The 26,811-nt window shown below is 26.9% G+C and overlaps 1 protein-coding gene across 2 annotated transcripts; it reads left to right on the top strand.

Moving 5' to 3' along the window:
• Nucleotides 1-19: 19 nt before the first annotated feature.
• LOC107453686 (TRPL translocation defect 14) lies at nucleotides 20-26,262 on the top strand. Of its 2 annotated transcripts, XM_043043724.2 has the most exons (14): nucleotides 20-206; nucleotides 3,479-3,546; nucleotides 5,297-5,334; nucleotides 8,290-8,327; nucleotides 8,527-8,577; nucleotides 8,917-9,045; nucleotides 11,785-11,879; nucleotides 13,849-13,953; nucleotides 14,032-14,109; nucleotides 17,791-17,886; nucleotides 19,303-19,399; nucleotides 19,491-19,579; nucleotides 21,722-21,837; nucleotides 24,265-26,262. In XM_043043724.2, the coding sequence occupies exons 1-14, from the start codon at nucleotides 149-151 to the stop codon at nucleotides 24,479-24,481; spliced, it is 1,275 nt and encodes a 424-aa protein (XP_042899658.1). In that variant the 5' UTR covers nucleotides 20-148; the 3' UTR covers nucleotides 24,482-26,262. The 2 variants fall into 2 exon arrangements, with proteins under 2 accessions (XP_042899658.1, XP_042899659.1); XM_043043725.2 differs by lacking the exon at nucleotides 8,527-8,577 and having other exon boundaries at nucleotides 21-206.
• The last annotated feature ends 549 nt before the right edge of the window (nucleotides 26,263-26,811 follow it).

Below are 26,811 nucleotides of genomic sequence, written 5' to 3'. Positions count from 1 at the left end.
TAAAAGGAAGCTTAACTGCAACATAACCGGAATATTATTTTGCGCGAACATAAACACGTTTCTGCATAAACAAATGAGCACTAAAATATTACAAAACTAAGGGTGTTAATAAATAAATGTATAGTATCGACTCAACAATCATTTGATAATGACACTTGATCCGGAAAAGAAAGAAAAAACGGTGTATCGGCTAGTCTTAACTGGAGGTACTACAATTAAAGACCTTCCATTTTTTATATCGAGCATTTTCTTTATCTGTGTAAACTGAATTAAACAAATGTTCAAAAGAGATGTGTATCACTCTTTTAATTGCTATTTATTCATATTATTTAACTGTAGCATATATTTTATTGTTTTCTTTACATCATTAATCACATAAGGGTTTTGTGCACATAGGGGTTTTCATTTTCACTAATGTTTTCAATTTCCAATTGTTATTGGTATTCTTTTAATTCAATAGTGTTAAATATATTTTTTCAGCTATCTCTGTATCTTATGAAGTTTAAGGTTAGAATGTAAATGAAGATATTAAATTACAAGGTTATGCGATTTTGTATTTTTCAACTGTTAATTTTAAACCTGCATTGTTGTTTTCTTAGAGTCGAACTACATTTATTTAATGTGCTTGTACCAATTAAGATAATCGCCTAATATATCTGTTGTAGTGTCTTAAGGTTACAGCAGATGACTTGGGTAGATACTATAATATTGTGTTTCGAGAGCTATAAAAACTGACATTTACCTTAGTTATAGTATATTAAGTATCTGTTAACGTAGATAATGAGGCATCACTAGTGTCAACAGTAGTTGTGGAATATTTCCATTTTGTGATTTATTGTGGCATATACCACAATCGATCACAAATCGCCAAGGCACCAAATGGATTTTAAACTAGTAAATTTTATTAAAAAAATACATACAACTTATACTACGTCAGGTGTATGACTTATAAGGCTATGACTTATACCCTTCAAATTGATTGCCTGTGTTTTTTTTTCTTTTCTTTTTCCCCAAGTTTTTTGTGGGCCACTGTGGAAGTATCCAAGACTTGGCTCACTACGGAAATCTACCCATAGTTTGGCCTTCAGGAGGGAATAAATATTAATGACTATCGATACGTTTAGCTATTATTTTACCTCTATTTTGAAGAAGGGTATTGATACTATTATTTGTTACTTAGTAGAAAGAGTTAAATAAAAAAAAAATTGAATCTGTGAGAAAGAAAAAACAGAATATTCACTCTAGATTATCTATTTTATATTACATTGATACAAAAATTAATTTCATCAAATTGTAATGATGAACATTTGTTATGATGTATGCTAACAAACTTAGACAAATTAAAACCCATATGTTATTGAGCTGTGCGATAATTCTTTTTTATTCTTACTGAAATTAATATAGGTATAGAAACGAACTTTTCTTTTTATACCACAGTGGGAAGCAGAGTTAAGATAAAATGAAAAAACTTTCTCAACATCTCAAACAAACGAAACACAAAATCTCAATTAAACTTTCTGTACTCATTGATTAACTCTTGTAACCGTTATTTTCAATCTTTTGTTGACTTCCCATTTTGGCTAAAATAGTTTGAAAATGACTGATTTTTTTAAAAATGTATAATTTTTATAGTATTGATTGATATCACAGGGATGAGTTTGGTGAAATACTAAAAAAGCTGAAAATAGAAGTCCAAAATGTTATATGCAAAACACTTTTTAAGTAATTGAAAAAATTTCTGAAATTTAAGTGAGAAAAAAAGTTTCTGTAGGAAACATTATTTTAATAAAAATATTGTTGCCAGATTTTATTTAATTAAATTGTATGAATATGAATCTCAATGTGTGATTTTAATATCACGCGAGTGCGAATCTCAACATTTAATTTTAAAGATGTTTAAATATGAATCTGAATGTTTAATTTTAAAATGAAAAAGGCAAGCTTTCTTTGAAGAGGCAGATTAGTTTTTATTCCTTTTTTAGTAATAGTAAAAAAATGTTCTGAGATGGTGACAAATGTTTCGCGAACAGCAGTTCTGGTGGGAAAATTTGCGTAATGCATTCAATATCTATGCCAAAATTAACGCCAAGTTTCAGCAACTTCTGGACAGTGGTTCACTATTAAATAAAAAAAACCAACTCAGAAACTGACTAATTCAAAATGTGATATTCATAGTTGCCCCTTAGCCAACTTCAATTTTTAAAAAAAATCTTTTTTGCTAGTTAGGTGCAAACAGTTACAGATACAAAAATATCTTCAACATAGTTTGTATTTCACAGAGTTTTCCCTAGGAGTAAAACTGCTAATGTTATTGAATTCAAGACATATGATGTTCTGGAATATTTAAATGTGTAGCTTTATGGTGTGTTTTAAAAAATTTCACTGTTTTACATTTTTTGAACTATTTTAATAAATTTACGTAACTTTTCTCATTTTTAATTTTGTTCCTTTTCTTCAAATTGTTTCTAAAATAAAACCTCTATATGTACAAATAATACAAAACTGAACTCTCTATCTGTACAAATAATACAAAATTGAGCTCTCTATATGTACTTAAATACAAAGTGATTAAGACAAAGTGTATGTAATGTATTAAAAATAGTTTTTGGAAGGGGTACATTTATACAGAGTTATTTATATCTATCTCATTGTTTTTGATGCATCAATATTTCACTATCAACAGGGCTGATTGTGCTCCGGAAAAAGTCCGGATTTCCGGATTTTTCGCTAACTATGATCCGGAAGTTTCCAGAGATCGAAGGTTTAGACGTTAAAAAAAGTCGTTGATCACAAAAGTTTCCGGAAATCAAATTTTCAAAGGTGGAACTTAAAAACACAGTTTGTTTTATTTATTTGTATGGGAGAGCCGGATACTTTATAAGCTTATATTCAAGATTAATATTCATTTTTTATCAGTAAATAGTTATTATAATTATAAACTCAAGAACGAAAGACATATTTGTAAACTTCAATTACTTCTCCAGGTCTTTCAAAAATATGTGTAAAATTTTAAATATATTTTAAGTAAACTAAGAAATGTTGAGAAAAAGGAAAAAAACCTTGTTAAATTTTTTTTCGAATTATTCGATTTAAACTTTTTTTTTTTTTATACTCAAGAATTTTTCCGGAATTTTGACTTGGGCTTACAATCACCCCTGCTTTCAATGAATGTTCAACTTTATTACCGATTTATAAGTTAACACCCTGATTTTCATAAAATGTTTGTGTTTTGGAAAAGTCAACTTATATACCAGAATATATAGTAGATGTTATATTATTCTTGCATTAAAAAGTGTAGCTATGTTGTTTTAATTGTTTGTAAACTCGAGAATCTATTGCAATAAAGCTTTTATTTGTAAGAGCCTTTTAATAATTTATTATTTATGTTAATTAATCAAGGTGTTCATTTTTTTAGGAATATTATTATTTGTATATACTATGCAGTATTTAGTAATATTTTCTTAATTATGTATTTTAGGACCTTGTAGTGGCAAAACAACTGGCCAGGCTAGGCTATGTACTTTTTTTGAAAATCTTGGATGGAAGGTGAAGAATTGTTACAAGTGTCACATTTAATTTTAAATTTTTGTATCTTTTTATATCAATAGCCTTTTTCCCTTCATCTTACTGTAAAATTTGTATAAAATGAATCTATGTTTAATGTCTGTTTTATTGGTAACCTATAGATAATTTAAACATAATTAAATGTGTTTTATTTATGTACTTTAAAGAGATGAAGAGATATGTTAATTGTACAATTAGATCGGCATATTCATAGCTACATACATTGACCAATAAATTGCATTGTTATTATTTCTGTGAATTTAAAGTCATTTTACTGAAAGCATCCATGAAATTTAGAAGATTATTTTTTTAATTTACATGTATTTTTTGTAATTTTCAAGATACTTTCATTTAGGTATATCATCACCAGTGTTTTCATCGCAGAAAAAAAATGGGTGAGAATTTCTCACCCTTTCTCAAAAACAGGGTGAGATTTCAAAAAGTTAAGTGAGATTTCAAAAATTAAAATAAAAAAAAAAAACACAAAGAGACTTGAAAAAAAAATCATTTCTTTAATTATAATACATTTTTAACATCTTCTAATTTTTAAAGCATTGAATACTTTTTTTGCATCATCATATGGAAAATGTTCTACATCTACTTTTTCATCAGCTATTCTCATTAGGTTGCTCAAATGCGTGTTTGTTTCGTTTTGATCGTTTCTACCCACATTTGTTTCATTTTCATTTGTCCGTTTCGGAGTAGAAGATATTGCCTTTACAAGGTATTTGTCCATCTTAATTAATACGCAAAAAATTTGAACTTCTTACATGGAGAAACCTTACCTACGGTAAACACGTGGTTACAGAGAAATGCGTTCTGAAAGAGGTTCCGAGGGATGGTGTTCTGTTGTTCTTAACGGTTCTGAACAATACTGGTAAATAGGGAAGCTAGATAATGGGGCAGATGTTGAAAATAATGAAAGATCCAGTAAGGAAAGTGAAACGAATTTCATTCTAAATGGTGCAATGAGAATTTTTTTTTCAAAATGCAAGAAATTCACGAATTTTGAGATTGGTTTATAGAATGCGCGAATTTCTCGCGATAATAATTTTTTAATGCGAGTATGCAAGATTCTCGCGCTGTAGTGAAAACACTGATCACATTATTTATCAATTAATAATTGCTGCTCTAAAGTTCATTCGACAAATCTTGAAAGCTTCAGTATATTTTATAGATAAATTCTTTTTTTCATTCAAGGTTTGTAAAAAGGACTTAATTTTCTATCTTTTAAAAAAGAGATTTTTTCTTTGCTGTATCAATTGTCGTTCTAAATTACAAAAAAAGCGCGATTTTCGCACTTTTTTCTGCAATATTTATCAGAAACTAGTTATTTTATCATAATTATGTAAAGTCTTTGAAAATGTTTTTGAATTCTATGTTTATAAATTAAGAACTTTAAACGATAGGAAAAAATAGTTTTTATTACTGCACAGATCCTAATTATGATTATTATTTTTTTTTTTTGGAAAGTGATTAAAAATATTTTTTGAGTGCTTAAAAAATACTTAAAAGATGCTTATCTTTTGTTGAATTATCTGGCTATGCACCCTGTTCAATGCATTTTACGTGAAAGCTGATTAACCATTATGATTTCCTTTGTAACATTTAATTAATTTATTATCACAATTGCATGAATTGTATGTACTGTATCAATATTTTTGGTTATTTTAATTTGTAATTTTGGCTACGAGAGTAATAAAAAATGAATTAATAATTTTAAATATTTCAGGTGTATCGAGTGCCGGAGGCTGCAACTGTCTTATTAAAGTAAGTTTTTAAAACTTGTTTTAGTATAATGTTATTATTATTGAATTTTTTTAATGTCTAACAGTCCAGGCAATAAAGCTAAAAAATGTATGTTACCTGGAAAATTTGGTGTGACTTTCTATTTTTTGTGTATTTATGTTTCTTGTGGAGTGTTAAAAATGAATCCACATTTCACGAGTAAATTTTTTCTGAGGACTGCATCATTGTGTGAGGAGGTCCTTCAGCTCTTTTATGATGCCGATGAGTCTGCTGGTTTTGTTGGGGGAAATTAAAAAATGGAAGAGACATTAAAAAGTATATTTTTAAGAACGCTTAAGGAAAATTATGATTATTAGTAGAAGGGGAGTTTTCTCTATTGGGTGGAAATACTAAAATTCTGGAGGGTTACTAGATCCCACAAAAGAATTTTTATAAAATTCCAAACTTTTATTAATTACTTTTGTCAATTGAATCAGTGTGAGAGGCATTCTATTGTCGCAGTCATTATTCTCATATTCATAATTCTTTGATTTATTGCTTTAGGGGCATAGTAGGTATAAAATTTATAGGAAATTTTTTCTAGCTGTCATAGCCATCAGAAATTTTCTTTCTTAAATCAAAGAGTTATATTTTAAAAAAAATAATAAGGATTTTTCCTGCAGAAAATATTTTTTAAAAAAATTTTTGGTCGTAAAATGCAGATTCATGTTCAACACCCCAGAAAACATAAATGCGTAGGAAATAAAAATATCTTACTATTTTTTCCAGGTAAATTCCTCTATTGTCTGAAATACAAAAGTAATACTGCATAATTGTTCATTTTTCGCCATTTTTGAAACTGAAATTTTAACACTGAAAAAATTTAAAAATAATTTAACTTTTTGATGTATTTCTTGATTCTGTCTCTTTATTAGTAGATTCTTTCTAATTATACGGGTAAAGCTTCTTATTGATGGATGCCCATAGCAGCTTACATTGTTGGCTTCTTCTATCTTGAATGATTCACAGGGGAAAGGAGGGAATAATTCATAAATTTAATCAAGAAAAATTAAATATTGTAGTTTAAAAAAACATTTTAAAATCATATATATAATAGAAGATTATAATATTAATGTTATAAAATAGTTTTCTTTACACTTCATGAGAAATTTTTTTAACAAAATTGTCAGGATTTTAGATTTAAAAAAATTCTTAGGGTATCTTTATGAAAATGCAAAAATTAATTGATGTTCTTATTGCACTCATGCAGGGTTTGAAAAAACCCGGGGATTTTTGAAAAAACCCAACCCGCCTGGGTTTTATTGAAAAAACCCGGGGAAAATTGGGTTTTATTTGAAAAAACCCGGGGAAAATTGGGTTTTTTCATTTAGTGCTCATAAATTTTACTGTGAAAATATTTTTATTTATTAAATAGTNTGTTCTTATTGCACTCATGACAAACTATATTTTTTTAATTACTCAATTTTTTTTATTCTGTATTCAAGAAAAATAACTCTTCATGAGCCTTTGAATATTTGTTTCTGTTTTGAAAGGCACAATTTTACCCTAAAAGTAGCTTTTTTAGAATCTTATGTCTCTATAAAAATAGTTAAGCAACGTATTGACAGTCGTTAATACCATCCTTCCTTATTACAAAGCTAATTATACTATTTATATTAACTCCTTACTAAATTGTTTCCCTCACTAATTATGAGTGATAATTTGATATAAATTGTTCAAGATCCAGTCCAATCCCACACAATTACTTCATTTAGAAAATGTTTAGTTTTTTGAATGGTTTGGGATTATAATTTAACTACTAAATACAGTTCCATGAAACATTAATTGTAAATGGTACCAAATTCAAAGGTTAGAAGTTTTAGTGTATATGAAAAAGAAAATTGTTATTAATTTATGATTTAAATTGATTTGTTGACTTTTTAATTAAAACACCAATGCTTGTTCAAAAATTTTTGTTTTGATTTTGATAGGCCCAACTTAAATTAATTTTGCTAACTAGCAATTATCTTTATACAAAAAAAGTGGCTAAAATTTGCTTTTAATGTGGGAGAAATGTTGTAGTTCAATAGGTTAAATTTTTATAAAAACAAAACTTTGATAAAATTTTTTTATCATGCATAAGAAATATTCGAAAAGAGAAATTTTTTTTATAGAGCTAAAGTAACTACAACTGGTGCATTAAGGTGTTTCTTTTAGTCATAAGTATTTTTGTGTAATTTAACTATATTTTCATACAAATATATATTTATAATTTAAATTTAACTTCAATTATACTTCAGACAAAGTATTAAGTAAAATTATTATCTTTGGTGGTAGTCTCGGGAAAGAATATATGATTTCTTTACTTAAATTGTATAAGATTAGTATTGTTTAATTCTTGTTTTTAACTTAATAGTTCCCTATTTCCGACTGATGTTGCAAAAAATTTGGTGCTGACACTTTTCTAGACAAAGCATTTATTACTCAACTCTGTATGTTACAAATAGTAATTGAAACTCGCTTATTCTACATTAAATTATTTCTACTAATTTTATTTATTTAAAGTGATTAATTTTGTGGTTTAGTATAAATTAACATATTACTGACGTACATACAATTTCTATTGTAATTTCATACCAGTTCTTTATTTTAAAACATATTAGTAATATTCTCTGTGTAATACTGGTGTACATTTTGTTTGCAACAAGCAGTCACCCAATTTTTTTTTTAAATTAAGACATTAGAGCTAACATAGACATAAGCTTTAGAATCATTTTTCAGTCAAAAATGGGTAGATATTCTATCAAGAACCATGTTTGTTTATTGTATCTCTTAAAAAGTATATTTGTTTATTGTATCTCTTAAAAAGTATATTTGTTTACTGTATCTTAAAAAGTATATTTGTTTACTGTATCTCTTAAAAAGCATATTTGTTTATTGTATGTTAAAAAGCATATTTGTTCTATTTCACTTCTAAGAATTCTTGCTCTTTTCCAGTGGGGGTGTACGTTTTCCAGATTTAACTCCCAGTGAGGGTATGCTTTAAATATTGTCTAACCATTTCGCTAATTTCTATTCTGTTTTTAATATGTTTTGTGGCTTTTTCCTTTACTTTTTACTTTGCTTTTGTTTATTTTTTTAGTGGCTATTGTTCTTGATTATTTTTATTTTCACACTTTTGACATTGCATTTTGTAGTATTTAACTTTATTTGTAATCTATTTTTATTTTTTAGTTAGAACTGAAAAATGTTCTAAAAAAAGTTCTAAATTCAGACTTACACCAGGTGATTTAATAATATAGCATGCTTATTATACTTCTTGTTTTATTTGTGTATATTTTACATATTTGTGCTTAACATAATTACACATTGCTATTTTATCCAAATTTTATTTATATTTTCTTAATTTTTATTTGAAAAGTTGTATGAAATTGTAGTTTGAACATAATATGTAATTTTTTTTGTTGTATGTTTTGTAGTTTTAACTCATTTTTGATATTTTAGAAAAATAGATATTTATGAAAAGGTATTCATTGCACTGCTGTAGTTTGAATATATAACTTAAGTTTAATAGATACTTTAAAATATTTCAATCCTCTAATTTCTAAAAATTTCTTTTTAAAGCTGAAAAATTTCAAGAAAATTTGCTGAAAACTATGATGGCAATGGAAGAAACATATTTTTCCTTAGCAGAGACATGCGATCGAAACTGCTTGGTAATATGTGACCGAGGCACTATGGATGCAGCTGCTTGTAATTATATAACTTTAATCTTCTCTATGATTAATTTATTTCCATTAGCCATAAACTTTTTTTCTCTTTTATTTTTTCATTACGTTCTCTACAGAGTTGGGTTTTTGACGTCGAANTGCTTGGTAATATGTGACCGAGGCACTATGGATGCAGCTGCTTGTAATTATATAACTTTAATCTTCTCTATGATTAATTTATTTCCATTAGCCATAAACTTTTTTTCTCTTTTATTTTTTCATTAACGTTCTCTATAATTCATTAAATTGCTTGCATTAAAGTTTGACATTATATTTTTTTGTTATCTATGGAAAAAAAATGATATTTATTCCAGTACTAATACCCGCCCATTAGAGTTTACCAATACACATATAAATGTGTAATTCACACTTAGGATTTGATTTCTACTCCTTGAAAAATTTTTACTGGGTTTAAAAATACTCCTTTTAAAAAATTTGTTTTTTTTTACTCCTTATGAAAAAAATAATCCCTAGGAAATAAACCAATGAAAGTAGAGTGAGTTACACACACCCTTTTAATTTGTTCTGAATTTAGTAAATTAATTGCTGTTGCTCTAACAGTGCCAATGACTGCAGCCACTTTTGAAAGAGATTGTGCAACTGCAAATAGAATAAAATCCAAAATGCCATCTTTGAAGCGATGGAGTGACCTGTCATTATTTTTTTTTCTCTAAGGATACGTTTTTTATGCCTCCATTAAAGGTGTTAATTGGCGCGTTAATGAATGCCCTTGAAAGTGCTTTTTTCATTGGGTGTTTTTAAAAAGTGCTTAATTTTCCCTTTTTCAAAATGAGATTTTTCCNTCTATGGAAAAAAAATGATATTTATTCCAGTACTAATACCCGCCCATTAGAGTTTACCAATACACATATAAATGTGTAATTCACACTTAGGATTTGATTTCTACTCCTTAAAATTTTTTTACTGGGTTTAAAAATACTCCTTTTAAAAATTTGTTTTTTTTTACTCCTTATGAAATAACTATGTTGAAATACTATGTAAAACTATATAAAAATTACTATGTTGATTTTTGCTTCGAATTATGCAAAAAGACACAGTTCACATTGTTCGATTCAACATTTTCACAATTAATTCAACCCCAATCTATTTCGGCGCATTCTCAGTCCGTAGCGAATGAAAACACCATTTGTTTCACATGATTCAAAATTTCATGATTTTTGACATGGCGGTTAAAACAAGATAAAACCCAGGGCCGGATTACCAATTAGGCCATGGCCTGGGGCCCCATAAAATGGATTTTTTTTTACAATAAATTTAAAAAAATTAGGAAAAACAATGTTTTTTCAAAATGTTATGATTATTTTTTAGTTCTAATTTAATTATGTAAAGTAAAATTTAATTTATTATTATTTATTTTACATATGTTTTCTTAAATGAAAATAAGGATATATAAATACTTTTATATTTGAATAAATAAAAAATATATGAGATAAAAATGGAATCTAAGGGACCCAAAAATTTGAATGGCCTAGGGCTCCGCGTACGCTTAATCTGCCCCTGATAAAACCATCAATTGTCCAAAACTTTCCAACCCTGCCTAATTATATTTTTTTAAAGTGCTTAAAAATATTTTTTGAGTGCTTGAAAAGTGCTTATTTTTTGTTGAATAAATTGGCTACGCCTTTGTTTATGAAAATGGCTTGAAAGAGCTGTTTTAAACAAAGGAAAAAAAATTTTAAAAAAAGAAAAGAAAACATGATAAATGGATGAAAAGATTGAAATAAATTCATTATTGGAATATGAGTATCAGGAAATTTGTATTCCGCATAATGCATTTTTTGTGGAACATAAGTTACCTTTCTATGAATTGTAAATAATGTAAGTGCTTAGTTTTGAACTGAATTGATAACTAGTAACAAACATCCATTCGATTTAAAGATGAATTTACTGTATGTATAGCTGGATTTGCTAGTATTATGTGTATAGCTAGATTTTGATAAGTAAGTAAAAAAATTCTTGTTCGTAGCAGTGCTGAATATAATAGTTTTATAAATTTTCTTTTTCATTGGCCAGGTGCACTTCTAGCTTCTCAAAGTTTTTCTATGTTAGTTTCTTACTGGGTGATACTAGTACTGGGCGATATCAGGATTCTTAAAATTGCAATATATCATTAGAAGATATAAGTTTTTTCATGATATATTACAATATTTTCTATGTAACTAAATTAGAGAAATATTTTTTCGAACAATGCTTTCTTTTCCAAATGAAGAAAAAAAGACTTTTTCTCCTAAATGCTTCCAAAAATCATAATTTTTAAAAATATCTGAGTAATTATAAAAGTTATATATATATTCATTTTTGGATTTCCTCTTTTTTACTTTCTGACTGCTCTCATCCCTGGTTTTAGTGTGTGAAAATTCAATCATTAAATCAAAAAATATTTAAAAATTTTTTTTTGTTGTTGATTGTATTTGTATTTTATCACAAAATTCTTAGGTCTAAAAAATATGTAGTTTGCAAAGTGACTTAGTATAAGTGATTTTTGAGTACTTTCCCCCCAAAATAATTTATACATAGCTCAAAAATAACTCATTCTTAACATTTTTGCCCTAAATAATATGATTTAGTTAGATTCACTTTTTAATGATATTAAAAAGAAATGGCTTAAATTTATTCAATTAATTTTTTAACTAGTTTATTTGTAACACTTATATCTTTTCCAATGTGTGTTTCATATATTTATCAAAGTATTCTTTTAAAGTTATACCTAAAGAAGTGTGGGAAAAGATGCTCTCTGCAAACGGTTGGAATGCTGTACAGTTAAGAGATAACCGATACAATCAAGTTACTCATTTGGTAAGATAAGATTTATCTTTATGCATTTGTAAAGAAATATATGAAATTGTCTTTTATTTCTTCAAAGAATTTGTATATTGATTTATAATTTGTATTTTGTCTTATTGTCTTGCTTATTATTGTAGAACTTTATTCTTATTTGAGTTCTTTATTAAAATTGTATATAGTGGAAAGTCCCATATCCGGAATCGTCGGGACTTTGGCAAGACCGGGAAATAGATTTTTCCGAATAATAGGTCTTTAAGGTAAACATATTAAAACATCTTTATTCAATAAAAATAACAAATAGACAACAATTAAAGTCAATTTCAATCAATATATAAGTCCGTGTGATTTACCAATTGCTATTTTTGCAATCGCTATTCCTTAACAAATATAAATCTTTCCGTAAAAGTTTTAAATTGTCATCATCTGTTTCACTTTTTAACAAATACTACGCCACTGAAGATTTTCCTTGAAAAATCTGCAGATATTTCCTTTATATTAATTAAAATGATTCTTATTTTTTTTCATTAAAGATAAAGATATCACTTTCATTTTTTTTTAACAAAGTATATATTTGTCATGGAAATGTATTTTTTGAAATACATTTTCGTATAAGAATTAAATTTGTGAGAGATTTATAATAAATTCTCCCTCTCATCTTCTGGAGCTACTTCACTATTGTATTGGACTGCAAGACACCTTATATCTGAGAAGACGATGGCCGGCATAATTTTAAAAAAACAAACAATAAATTCTATTTTATTTATTTATTTATTTTAAATTTTTTGTATTGTACACTTTGTGCTAAATCTTCTACTTCGGCTCATATTCTTGTTCTTATCATCTTTATTAAATAAGTTTGTTCTACTAGCGCAATATTGTGTTGCATTATTTATTTTAACAATTTAGCAATGTTGATGTAAGTATGATACATTGCAAAGTAATTTAAAATTAAATTTAATTGTTAATTATTATGCCTTTAATAATATTATGAATTAAGCCTGCTTTCATGTGACAAATGACACTTTAAAAGCTAAATGTGCTTGAGCCAAATTAAATCCTACAGGGCAGGGCTCGAAAAAACTCAGAAATTTTGCCCGTCCCCGAGGACGGCTTGTCCAACAATGTACCCGTCCTCCTTTGAAACTAACCCGTATCTTCTAAATAAATAAAAATATAATTTTCTCTTATTTTATTCAAACATTTATATAAATTGCACAATGAATTAGTAGTTACTAGGATTACAAATACTAGGATTACATTATACAGTAATAAAAGAAATACTAGGCAACTAATAGTAACTTAGTATTTCTTTTATGAAATAATTTAAATGACAAAGGTCAAGTTCTGGAATGTCAATTTATCCGAGGGTACTGCGTTTTTTTAAATGAATCAAATATGAGGTTTGCCTGTTCCACAAGCCAATGATTTACAGAGGTTTCTGCACAGACATCTGAAAGGGGTTTTCCATTTAGGTAGATGTTCATGATTGCGTTTAATGCTTCTTGTTTAAGACCAGTACGTAATGTGTTTTTTTTTGTAAGTTTATTGCTGAAAAGCCCCTTTAAACCGCTGCAGTACTCACCGACAGAGAAAACATCAATTCCACCATACACAGTATGTTGCTGTATTTCGAGATTAGAGGGTCATTTTAGAAGTGAGGCGCTAGACTCTTGTAAGATAACAAAAATTGAAAATGCATCACGAACATTAACGGGAAAATGGCTGTCCATGCGGACGTCAGATTCAAGAAATTTGTTGTCCGCGGGGAATTTTTGACTGCTGAGGACGGGTGGTTTTCGAGCCCTGCTACAGGGAATCTAAAACTTTGAAATTTTTTTCTTACTAAATCTAAAACTTCGAAATTTCTTTCTTACTAAATCTTGAACTTCTAAATCGTACTTTAAGTTTCCCCAAGCTGCTTCTTAAATAATTCTACAAAGGCTTACGAATTAAATACTTGAATTTTTATTTTATTTTTTAGATTACAGCTGCTGATGGAGCTGAAGAATTTTATAATCTGGAAGATAACAGCTGTCGTACTGAAGGTATTGAACTAGCTAGAGTTAGAGATTCAAGAGCAGCCGAGGTAACTGTTGATAATTGAGTAAAACTGTATGAGTGTATTGATTATTCTAAGATTAATCCTTAATTTTTTTACTTTTAGGCATGGGTTGGGCATCCATATATTGATGTTATTGATAATTCAACTGATTTTGACACTAAACTAAGACGATTGATATCTGTGAGTAGATATTCATATTTGAGCATTAATTTTCATTGTTTTGTATTTCATCACTGATATTATAATATGTAGCCAATTTACATGGTAAATTATGGCTTTTAAAGGGCCACCTTATGAACATGGACTTATCTTAGAAAACTCATGAGTGTTTGTATTTACAAATTAATAAAAAAAAGGTAACAAGGCTTCTAAATCACAGCAGTCTTTAAAATAATCTATTACCATCAAAATAATAATGTTTTTCAATTCAGGTAAATCAGATCTATATGCCAGACATTTGCTTTATTTCAAACATTTAGTTTATTTTGAAATGTCATGTTCTGCTATTGGTTGTTTCAAATGGCTTATGTTTTTACTGATTATGTATCAAATTTCCTATGTTTTGTCTGATTTGAATGTTTTATATTTTTACTGATTATGTTTCAATTTTCGTTGTTGTTTCTTTGTTTGAAAACTGTAGGTTTCTTGTTTTATATTGCAATTTCTGATCTTTCTATTCATTATTTATTTGTTCAGGGATGAGATTTTTCCGCTTTTTAGCTGATTTCCGCTTTTTTCACTTTTATCTCTTGAATTTCAGCTTTTTTATCAAAAATTCAGATTTTTCTAAAAATTTCACTTTTTTTTATAAGTATTCCGCTTTTTCAGAAAATTCACCCGTTTTCAAAGAGAAACAGAAAATTCAAACTACATAACTACCAATCCTTTCTCATTTTTACTTATTTTAGCTATTTTCTCCCCTTTTACTCGCAGCGGATAAGATTTTCCGAATTTTTTACCCGCCCTCCAGATAGATCCGATTTTTGTAGTTCAGACGACGCTGTTTCTGACAAGCCTTTTAGAGGTCCCAAGCCTGGAATCTGCCAATATCTCGATTCTTATTCACACGATTTTAATATCAAACATAGCTTTTCATATTTGCGTGTTGAGATTCTTATTCACGCGATTTGAATATTGTACGTTGTGATTCGTATTTACGCCTTTTTAAAAACCTATGAAGCGATTCGTATTCACGCAAGTTTAAAATTCAATGTCTTGATTTGCTCATGCGGTTTATAATATCAAACATTGATTTTCGTATTTATACGTGATTTTAAAATAAGGCATTGGGATTCGCATTCACGCATTCTAAAAATTATGCATCATAATTCTTATTTATGCAATCTAAAAATTACGCATCATGATTCGTATTTACGCGATCTAAAAATTATGAATCGTGATTTGTATTTACGCGTTTTAAAAATTCTATATCCCAGTTTGTATTTTCTCATTTTCAAAATCGTATATCTAGTTTCATATTCATGTGATTTCAAAATCCATAATTGTTATTCATATTCACGCAATTTTAAGATCAACTATCGCGATTCTTGTAAGAAGTAAATTTTTTTTAAAATTAGTTACTATAAAGGTGACTGTTTTTCTAACGACGATTATTAGTATATGTAAGTGTTACAACATCAGAGAAACTGGAAGGGAATATATTCAAAACTTACATTCTGTGCTTGCAAAGAAGAAAAAATAGGATTTGTCACAAGATGTTTGAAGATGGACTAACGACTAAATATAGCAAACATAAAAGATATAGCAAACAAAAGCAATCACTTAAAAAGGGATTTAATTAAAAAAAAATTTTGGGGGAAAAAGAGTTAATTAACTCATCATCAAAATTTTATTTATAATTGCTGTTATTTATGCTATAAAATGCAAAATTCTTATCAAATAAAAAACAATTATCTAAACAGTTGCTGATTGTCATGTAATTTTTCAAACTAAAATAGCAATTTTTGTATGTTAAGGAGTTACTATATATTTCTACTTCACTGTTATTGATATGTTTCAGAGGGCTCTAGTTAGATTAGACTATAATATGAACATAATGATTCGGTCCATTGTTAAAGTTTTTTTTTCCAATATAATTTAAAAAGTAATATTACTGATATATTTGCTATAAATCACATAACAGTATTTATTAAAAGAAATGAAATATTAATGTATATTCTCAGTAGTTTTAATTTGCTAAACCAAGTAGTTTTTCAAGTAATAATTGTCTCTTATGTGAACTGAGGAAAAATATAATTTCCAGCTTTATTTTTTCAATTGGTAATTTTTATTTTCACTAAATGTTAGGTATCAATGTTGTCGTTTTTATAATAATAGATTAGTACGCAATTGTATATCAACACATTATTTATTACCTTAAACTGTCTGGAATTTATTATTAATGGACTGCGCTTGCGTAAAATTTACAATCGTGGAAATTCAGCTTTTTTGCCTTTTGACTAATCTCATCCCTGTTTGTTACAATTTTAATGGCTACTGTTATTTTGTAAATTTGTTCAATCGCATTTTAAAACTCTTTTTATTTCCTTTGTTATACTTGATGTTTTTCTCCACCTTCTCTTTTTCACTTTATTTTTTAAACTGTTTCATACTTTGTCAACACATTGTGCAGTTTTAAAAATATGCATATTTTAGGAGAGATTAGATATGAGAGATCAGTTTCACAATTTAAATTGTATTGTCTATGGAATGTGCCTTAAAATTAAAAAAAAATATATAATTAAAAATACCTTTCTTATTTTACTTTGTTAGTCCATAAAAGTTTTTGTTAAAAAAATTGTGTTTTTACTCTAAAAATGCTTTTTGAATTTTTTAAGGCTTGTAATATGTATAATAAATAATATTTAAATTTTTATGAGCATAAAATAACATCTTAGTTTGAAGTGAAATTAAAAATAATACAATACAACTTAATGCATGTAAATATCAGATTTTAGCATTTCATTCAGTATTTGCTATGAATTCTAATTTCTTTTGAAATCGCTTGAGTTAAAGTTTTAAAATTAATTTATGTAGCAGTGTTGTAGCAAAAATTATAGCATTACAATAACTATAATTTTTAGTCTTATCCTCATAACATCAATGAAATTTTTTTTTGTCACTTTCTATTCAGCAAAGGATTGGGTTAATTTTGTGCTATGTCGATGTAGACTAACGCAAAAAACAACATGAATGAACCACAACCCTTCATTTGTGCATTTCATCAACTTTATGTACATTCATCTATGTGTTTTTTGCTATAGTCACTTTTGTTTCATTTTTTAAGTATTGTTTTTTTAAAAAATTCATGCTGTTTATATTAAATATAAATTCTAAGCGTGAATGATCATTTTTCATTAATTTAATAAATCAAATCTCATTAAAAAGATCTCTCCTTAATGACTAGTCGATTTTTGATATTTTCTTTGATAAAATAACCTGGTGTGTATAACTAATAATATAAAACTATATATAAAATAGTAGTATATGTAATAAAATATTTTATTAATTTGACTGTTTATGACAGTTATTAAAAATAAGATTACATTATTCTTCATAAAGCAAAATAAAGGCATTTAAGTTAACATTTTTGAAAAAAAAGAGACTTTTTCCAGAGTTTTTGCTTGACTGATATTTGATTTTCTGCTAAAAGAAATTTAGTAAAATTTTTCACTGTATATTTATTTCTTGTAATTTTTAGTACAAATTAGTTATAGTTATGTTAATGATTTAAATTTAAGTGTCATTACCAGAGCTATTTAATTCATCAGTATTTTGAATTATAAGTTTTCCAAAAAATGCTGTTTTAGTAACTTTTGTTATCTGAATGTACAACACTATAATCACCGATAATTTTTTTAGAGTGTCTGTAGAAGAATTGGTATTGATACTAGCGACAGATTGGCCACAAATAGTCATAAGCTTAAGTTCCTAGTCAGTCATTTAGCTTCAGATGAGGTAATATTTTTGTTGCATAATTCATCACTTAGTTCTATTATTAATTCTTATGGTTTTCAAACCTCTTAATGTAACCAAAATACTGGATGTTAGAATTTTGATAATGAAGGATCTATTTTATATGAATTTTTATTGATAAACCACAATGAATTCATTTTCTAATCTGTTCTTCTCGTATTAAATATTTTTGGGTAGAAAAATTAGACAAAATTTCAAAAAGCTAAGTCTTGAGATCTGTGACTGAATTTTTTCAGGCTTTCTGCGACAAGCTTCCATTTACCTAATATCTTTCTGCAAGATACTTTTAATAATAACAATTACTAATTTAAAGTAACAAAAGCATTGCGTTTACAAAAGAAAAGCCCTACTTGAACAGAATGAAACTATATAGTTTTTTAAATAATTTTTATGAATCAGTACGATTTAGGAGCTGTAAAGTAAAAACTCAAACGTGTGTTTTAAAATTTTTATATGTGTAACATTATGTTAGAAATATAGAATAGATCTCATTTTAACCAACAAAAAAAAAGATTTCATTTCAAATTTTTTAAAAAAAGCGACAAATGTAATTGAATGATTAATTCTTTTGCTACAAATCTTAGTTAGTAAAAAAATCCTTGCTTACAGTCATATTTTTTATTAATGTGTGTAAAATAGGGTGTTCTTTAAGGAAATGAAAGGAAGAACATCATTCTTAAACCGAACTATCTCTTAAACTTTCGCGATTTCTGATTTTTTTCTCTCCATATTATTTATTTGAAATTCTAGTCGAAGCCAGCTAGTCATTTCCGAATTTCTCTTTTTTTCTGGAATGAAAACAGAAAAATCATGAGCATTTCTTTCCATTTCAATGTGCGAGAAAGGTATCTTTAAAATATAATTCTGCAGAAAGAGAGAAAAAATTAACATCTTTCAAAAAAATTCTCGAGAAAAGAAGACCAAAATATTTTTACTTTCCAAAGGAAAAATCTTTCTGCCAAAACTCCAACATTCTGTGACATTGTCACGACAATTCTGCCACAGGGAGTCTGATTGCAAATACTTTTTGGTAACTAAATTTTTCTGTAAATCGGATAAAATTCTTACTTTTTTTTCTTTTTTAGGAATTTCCTCTGAATTTTATCTGATTTACAGAAAAATCATGAGCATTTCTTTCCATTTCAATGTGCGAGAAAGGTATCTTTAAAATATAATTCTGCAGAAAGAGAGAAAAAATTAACATCTTTCAAAAAAATTCTGGAGAAAAGAAGACCAAAATATTTTTACTTTCCAAAGGAAAAATCTTTCTTCCAAAACTCCAACATTCTGTGACATTGTCACGACAATTCTGCCACAGGGAGTCTGATTGCAAATACTTTTTGGTAACTAAATTTTTCTGTAAATCAGATAAAATTCTTATTTTTTTTTCTTTTTTAGGAATTTCCACGTTACCAGGATTTTGAAGTTGTGCATCACTATTTAGTTACTTCAAATCCCAAAGTTCAGGCTAGACTGCGAAAACGTGGTCAAAAGGGTGATTTTTTTTTGTTTATAATTTCATTTCACATTTCTATTTCCTGTTGAATTTTCAAATGTATAAAATTTTTCTTTTTTATCTTGCATAGGAAATTGGAGCTATTTGCATACTCAGAGGCGTTCTGACTCCAATCAGGTCATTGAACTAAAGAGGCAAATTACCCACAGAGATTATATTGTTAGTCATCTTGTTAATTATTTTATTTTTTGTGTGTATTTTTTTTAATTTGCTACTAAGCCCCTTTCTATTGGCAACTTAAGAAAAAACACCCAACTGTGACTATTTTCGCCAAAAATTAGGCTAAAACGACTATTTTGCAATCTTGTGAAAAATCTCTTTTTTACCCATTGGCTACTAAAGAAATCAATTTATGATTTTTTTTTGTGTTGCTAGAAATGCTTAAAAATTGGGTTGTTGAAGCTGCAAATAACTAACATTAATCGAACTCTATAAGAAAAATATACATTTTGTGGAAATTAATATATATCAAATGTACCTATAATCTTACTATATCAGGGGTCTCTCTAGGGTTTTCTGAGAGGTAACCTATTTTGTGAAAATTTAGCCATAATTTAAGAAAGTTAAAAATTATATTAAAAAATCAACACAAAAACATGGTAAAAATATGGATTTATTGTTTCTTACAGGATAAAAAAATAAAATTTTAAGAAAAAGTATTTTGCAATACTACCGTTTTTCCTGAAGTTGAATTCGTGAAGGTACCGCTAAATGGTAGTAAATTTGGCCTTGACAGATCCCTGTATATATATGTCATATATATCATATATACTTATAATCTTTCTAAAAATGATTTTCCTTATTGATAGTAAAAAGAAAAATTGAATTATAACTATTAAACAGAAATAAACTTTGTATTTAAGAGCTTAAACACACCATAATGTGATAATCATGCATTTATATATATGTTTATTTACATGTATTGGTGATCAAAATCATTTCAAGTTAGTTATAAATTTAATAAAGGAATAGAATGCATAAATTTTACTACCACTTCAAATATGAAAAAAAAATGCTTAAAATGTATAAAGGTCTGCAGCTATGGAAAAAAAATAATAAATAGTTAATTATTGACCAAAAAATTTCTGCAATTCTTGAAGAAAAATAATTATATGGGAAATAAATTTCGTTACACATTAAAATAAGCTCATTAGTTATTGTATACTCCAATTATTTTTCATTTAACACATTATAGTTTATAATTTTTGACAAAATTCCAATTCAATATTTTGTTATTTTTGCATTGATAAATTAAGCACAGATTATAAAATATCAGTGTAGTGTCTGTGTGTTTAAAGCATTTTTATTAATATTATTTACAATTATCGGAAAATTGTTGTATAGCATAATTTTCCGTTAACATATTGTAAATTGTTATTGGAAATTTTACATAACATATAATGTGTTGTTTTTTTTATGTAAATTTTAAATTATGTGTTATGTAAATTTTACATAACACATATCATGTAAATTTTTTCTTCATATATTTCCTCTTTTTTTTTTTTTTTTTTTTGAGAATTTCCTGAAAACCTTATAACTTGGTATAGCATGATATGTTCAATAGATTGAACTAAAACCTTTTGCTTTTTGTACATTTAAAATTAAATTATTGTTGTACATATTTTTTTGAAGTGTAAATGTCTAAAAAAAGAGACATTATTCGGATTATTTTACATCGCTAAAATATAAATACTGTAAAAATAAATGAGAGGATGTAAGCTATTTTGGAGACTATTTTTTTTTATATATCTGAAGCAATTAAAGCAATCATTTTTGGTGTATCACCTCATTGTTTACTAAATTTACATCAAAAGATGATTAGCATCATAATTGCTCTCAATGTAACTGTAAATTTTCTGACAATTAATAATTTTTAAACATGAAAATCAATTGTTTATTAATTATTTAGCCTCCTAATTGATTGTTGATATTTATAATTGTGAATTTTTCTCAATAATTCCTAACACGAATAAATAAAAATAAAATTAAGAAAAATGAATATTGTAAAAATTGTTTTGTTTCTGATAATAGTTGGTTTCCCAGTTGAATGAGTTAAAACCATTTATAAAATCCAGTTCCTTATTTATTTCTAACATAATATTTACTTCGTACTTTTAATATGGAAAAAGTATTTTAAATTGCAATTAGTAAATTTAAACAGCGTTTAGAAGTTAGTCACTTTTTCTTAGTTATTTTGTTGTAGTATTAAAATATTTCTGATAAATAGACCACCTTTGTTTCTAACTTAAACATTGTTTAAACATTTTTAAAAAATCAACTTTTTTCGTGTTCTTATTTTAGAATATGCTAGCTCAGAGAGATGTAAGACACCATAAGGTATTGAAGAAAAGGAGGAGTTTCATGCTAAATAACATGTATATGCAGATGGATATTTACAAATCTCCCTGTCATCCTAGGTAAAAAAAACATTTTTCGCAATTTTTTTTAAAAGAAAAATGAAGCTAGCATTTTTTTGTTACTACATTTACTTTAAGTGAATTATCTTTTGTTCTGTACCTATATATTATGATCTGAAATCACAAAAAATAGGCTTATGTAAAGGTAAACCCCAGAGACACTAAGTTTTACATTACTTTTTGCAGATTCATTCATTTGAAAAACTTCTTAAAGATAAGTGTTTGTAATGGCAGAGTTTTAAGACTAGTTTCTCACATTATCTGACTCTCTGGTGTTTTACTTTAATCTGATAAGTGTGGGTCCCATAACTCTAAGCCACCCCACTGATATTTCTTCTTTTATTTTGTTTTACTCTTATGTTAGGCTTAGTTTTGAATTTTTCGGCTCCCAAGTTAGGAAACATTTCAACCAACTAACTAACCTTAAATCACCAGGTGCCAACTCTGTAACACAGCGAAATAAATGTAATTTCAACATTATATTTTACAGTGGCATGTTCAAGCAATCAGATATTTTAATTTGGATTTTTTCATTTTTTTCATTTTGAATATTTAAAGTCAACAGTGTTTTTAAAGTTGGATGCTATCTACAGGTTTGATCCAAAGTTGGAGACTAATCTGAAATTAAGAACCTTCTAGTTCATTGAAATAATATGAAGCTATCCTGATTTTGAAATATTTAATTTTGAAATTTAAAAATAGTGAAAAAAAATTTATTATTTAAATTTATCAGCTTTATTATATTTAATCATGATAGTTTCGTTTATTTTCAGCTTTAACTGAGAAGCAGAAGTTTTCAGGGAAATTATCGAATAAATACAGATCTTACAACTTTGAATTTTAAGTTGATTTGATTTTGTTGTTTTTAATGTGTCTTTTTAATTGTCATAAATAGCCTTTTTTGACCCTTGTGACATTATATTCAGCTATTTAATTGTCACTAATACGAGAACAAAGTTCTTAGCTTCAAAATTAACAACTTTATTTTCTTTTTGAGTATTATAAATTTTGCAGGTATTTTATAACTTAAATTATGTTCTGGGAGATTTTGAAGTAACTGTATCCTGGCTTGCATACCATTTGGAAGAATGTAATAAAATTTTGTATAAATGTATGTAAGATGTTGTTCAAAAATAGTATTAAAAAAGATTATCTTAATGTTAGACATAGAGAGCAAAATGCAGCGTACAAACTACTTCTTTATTCACATTGTCATCTTAGTATATTCAGTAAAACTGAATTGTTTTTATATCAAAATTGATAAAAATTATATTTTTTTCATCTCTGTCTGTCACCTTTGTTTTTCATACTGAAAATTTCGTGATTATGTAATTTAAATCGTGAAAGTTGAGAACGCTATTCTTTGGTGCACACCTCATAATATATTTGACCAAAGGATATTGTTTTGTGGATAAACAATAAGCTAATCAAGAAAGGTGGCATAAATTGGCACAGTTATTTTAATAATAAAAAAAACCTCTATATTTAGGAAATGATAATTCAAATATACAGTCAGACCTCTATTTAATGAAGTCGCTATATGGAAAATTCGTTAAATAGAAAATCGTCATTTAAAATACTTGCAATACGCACAACAATTTATAAACACTAGACATAATGAAAATAGCAATTAATGCATCTTTATCTTGTAAATTATTATCTACAATCCAATTGTTAGAATGATTTTAACATTTCATCATATGAAGGTTTTGTGATATCTTCATCATTTCTGTTTTCATCTTCTTAGTCTTCCTCATAATTTATTGCTGTATTGATTTTATTTTTCACACTGTCCAAAATATACGATTCAGTTGATGTGTCTTGTGGTTGCAGCTTCAGAATCAGTAAAAATAAAATCATTGATCAGTACATTATTGTTAATTTCATGGTTTTCCCTTAGCTGTACCCATGTATTTTTTAAAAAAGTTCTTCTAAAGGAATATCATCCTTGTCCTCTGCACTTTCCAAATTCTCCGCATTGACTAAGAATCCAACTTTAGCAAAACTGTTACGAATAGTACGATCTGTAATATCATAGTTCTATAGTTTAGAAATTTCTGTCATGCTTTCTTGTAAATTGATTTTTGGCATGGATTTCTGTATGAAATGCAAACAAAAAGGGATTTTACTGCTTTTTCTAAAAGTTAAGTAGCTGCGAAAATCAATTCAAGGTCATTTCCCCCCATAAAATGCGTTAACAAATTGAAATGTTCTAAAATATTTTGGGAAAAAGGATCGCAAGGAAAAGTTCGTTAAATAGAAAATTCACTCTGCTATTTAGAAGTTATTCTACAAAGAAATTTCCAAACTGTTCTCGGTTCCTCAAAGAAAATCGCTAAATAAATGAAAGTTCGTTAAATAGAAGCCCGACCGTATTTTTCTTCCGACATAAATTTTGATATCTGTACTTTTGTTTTCTTGATAAAGGTGTGATGGCTTGATATTGCTGGAAACATACACAACACTTAAAGGGGAGGAGTTTATTCAACGTCTGCCAGACTTCTTGCATGTCATAAAAGAAGTAACAGGAGATCCTTCATACTCGATGTTCAACCTTTCTTTAAAAAGCGATTGGACACCTAGCAAGCTTAAATCTGAAAACAACTGTGCTGATGGAGCTTATAAAACTATCATTGTCAATTAAAAAAAGTTATTTCATTGATTATAATTAGTTATTCAAGCAGGCATGCCCTAAATATTTCATTCTCCCGTTTCTTTAACCATTGTTCCTTAGTGCAAATTATTTGGTCCAAAAATCTAGATGTCTTTAACCAAGTTGTTTTGTTGAGAGTAGAACATTAGTTACAAAAATATTATTGATAATGTTATGTTTGTGTTAGTTTTGTAGTTGTTATGCACCAAATATTTTTAAACGTTTGTGTAGACTGTTAGTTTCAGTCAGTCCTGTTCGGTGAAAATGTTTAATAGTTTTAAACATTCTCCATGAGTTAAAAATTATTTTTAAGCACTTTAATAAATTGCCTATAGTTTGAAAACTATAAAAATTATATTTAAATTTATAAAAATCGTTAATATCATATCAGAGTTATCAAACTATATTATTGGTTATATTTATTATAATGCATTTCCAAAATACAAATTATTAGTAAACTTTTTCAATGTCCTTACTTAATCTCATAGTAATTACATTTAGTTGTAGTTTTTGATAGTTATGCAATTGCTAAATATTGTAATTACGTAATTGCTAAAAATAATTGTTAAATATTTTTTAAAATCTTCCTTAAATTGTATCAATACTTTTGAAATTTTAGTCAAAAAGTATTTTTACTTCTATCAAATTAATGCCACTATTATAATTTAATAATAATAAAGTATTTATTGTAACAAATTAATTGCAAATTAAGAAAAAAATTACTAACAAAATTATAATTGCCTAGTGGACAAATTTGAATGAAATTTTTTCTTTTAAGTGGTAATATCTCATTATACAACATGTTTGTGTTGTAGCATAGCAACTAGCTAAAATCTAAGAGTAAATATTTGACTTTTACATTCAAATTTAAGTAAAAACAAATTACAAACTGTAATTTTCTTTGAATATTGTAGAGGCACATCATCAGTATTAAACTAGAATTGCTCACTATTTTTAACTGAAATTTGTTTTTAACATGGCTACAAAACTTTTTACACAAGTATAATAAGTTGTACCTCATTTTGATAGATTTTAAAATGCTGGTGGAAATTAATAAGATTTTCTACATCTTCCAGAAGTATTTGATACCAAACCTTTGGACTCTGTTTTTTTAACCCATGGTTTTATTATTCACTACTAATACTCAAATATTTCTTCTCTATATAAGTAATCCACCCATGTCTATGCCTTAATTTTTATAAGCGACTAAAACAGCATTTTATATTCAATTAAATATATTAAACAAATTCTTTTTTAAAAGGTATATTTATGAATATAATTCACTATTTCTTAATTGATGTTGTCGAAAATTTTTCAGTGAAACTTATCTTAATTTTTCCCCAAAATGTTTTGTTAATCTCATATACTGTACCTTATTATTATTTTTTTTATGGTGGAGAGTTTCTTTTGTTGTGTTTTATTTAAAAAAGAGCATTTGTGGGTGCACCTTTAAAGTTAAAGATTTGAGGATCTTAACTTTAAGGATCTTCAAATCTCTGATCAAGAAATATCAGATCTGTCTGATAAATGAATAAATATAAAAAAAAAAAATAATTTAGGTTCTGCATTGCTATTTAGCAATTAATTGTTTCGCTTGAAAACTATGTGTATATTTAAATTTTTGCGTTGTTAGGAATGTCTGTGATATGTATAAAATTCTTGAACACTTTTAAAATTTTATGACACATTTTTTTAAAACATATATATCATATTTCTGAGATAGTGCTCTTGATACAGGAAAGTGTCTAATTGAGTAAAAAAAATAATAAAAATACACATAACATGTAATTTAATTCCATAATTTCAGATAATGTAATTTAATTTAAGGAATTTTAGATACAAAACTCAATTGGAGACATGAGGAAAAATATACTGAAAACAAATTAGTATTTAGATGTCAGATTGCATTCATAAACCTATTCACAGTTAACAAAATTTGTTCCTATTTTTCTGATTTCTGTTCTACCTTTTATGTGAAGGATTTTATTCATTTTTATCTTTATTAAGTTTTATAATTGAGATCTTTGACTGATAATTAAAAAAGTCAACCATAATTTTAAAAGTGTACCTACAATTTGAAGTATTAGTTATTTTGGTATTATTTTTGTTTATTTTAAAATTTTGTGACCTTTTTTTTTGTTGATATTTGTTATTTGTTTGTCTTTCTGTATCTCACATTTATTCATTTGATCTATTTTATTACCTCTCACATATTCACTTTTTTTTCTCGGTAACTTTTATAAAATACTTTATGGCCTTTTTATAATTTGTAAATATTGTGAACAAATGTTTTATAAACCTACCCGACTGAATCTACAAAT

The sequence above is a fragment of the Parasteatoda tepidariorum genome, chromosome 2 (assembly GCF_043381705.1).
Source record: "Parasteatoda tepidariorum isolate YZ-2023 chromosome 2, CAS_Ptep_4.0, whole genome shotgun sequence".
Taxonomy (NCBI): Eukaryota; Metazoa; Arthropoda; class Arachnida; order Araneae; family Theridiidae; genus Parasteatoda; species Parasteatoda tepidariorum.
Note: the sequence above shows the minus strand (reverse complement) of the source record. Positions and strands in the feature narration are given on the sequence as shown.

Coding starts and splice junctions, on each gene's coding strand:
- LOC107453686 (XM_043043724.2), top strand. CDS start 149: ATGACACTTGATCCGGAAAAGAAAGAAAAAACGGTGTATCGGCTAGTC. Junction 8,328..8,526: donor AGATTTAACTCCCAGTGAGG/GTATGCTTTAAA, acceptor TTTATTTTTTAG/TTAGAACTGAAAAATGTTCT. Junction 8,578..8,916: donor TAAATTCAGACTTACACCAG/GTGATTTAATAA, acceptor TTCTTTTTAAAG/CTGAAAAATTTCAAGAAAAT.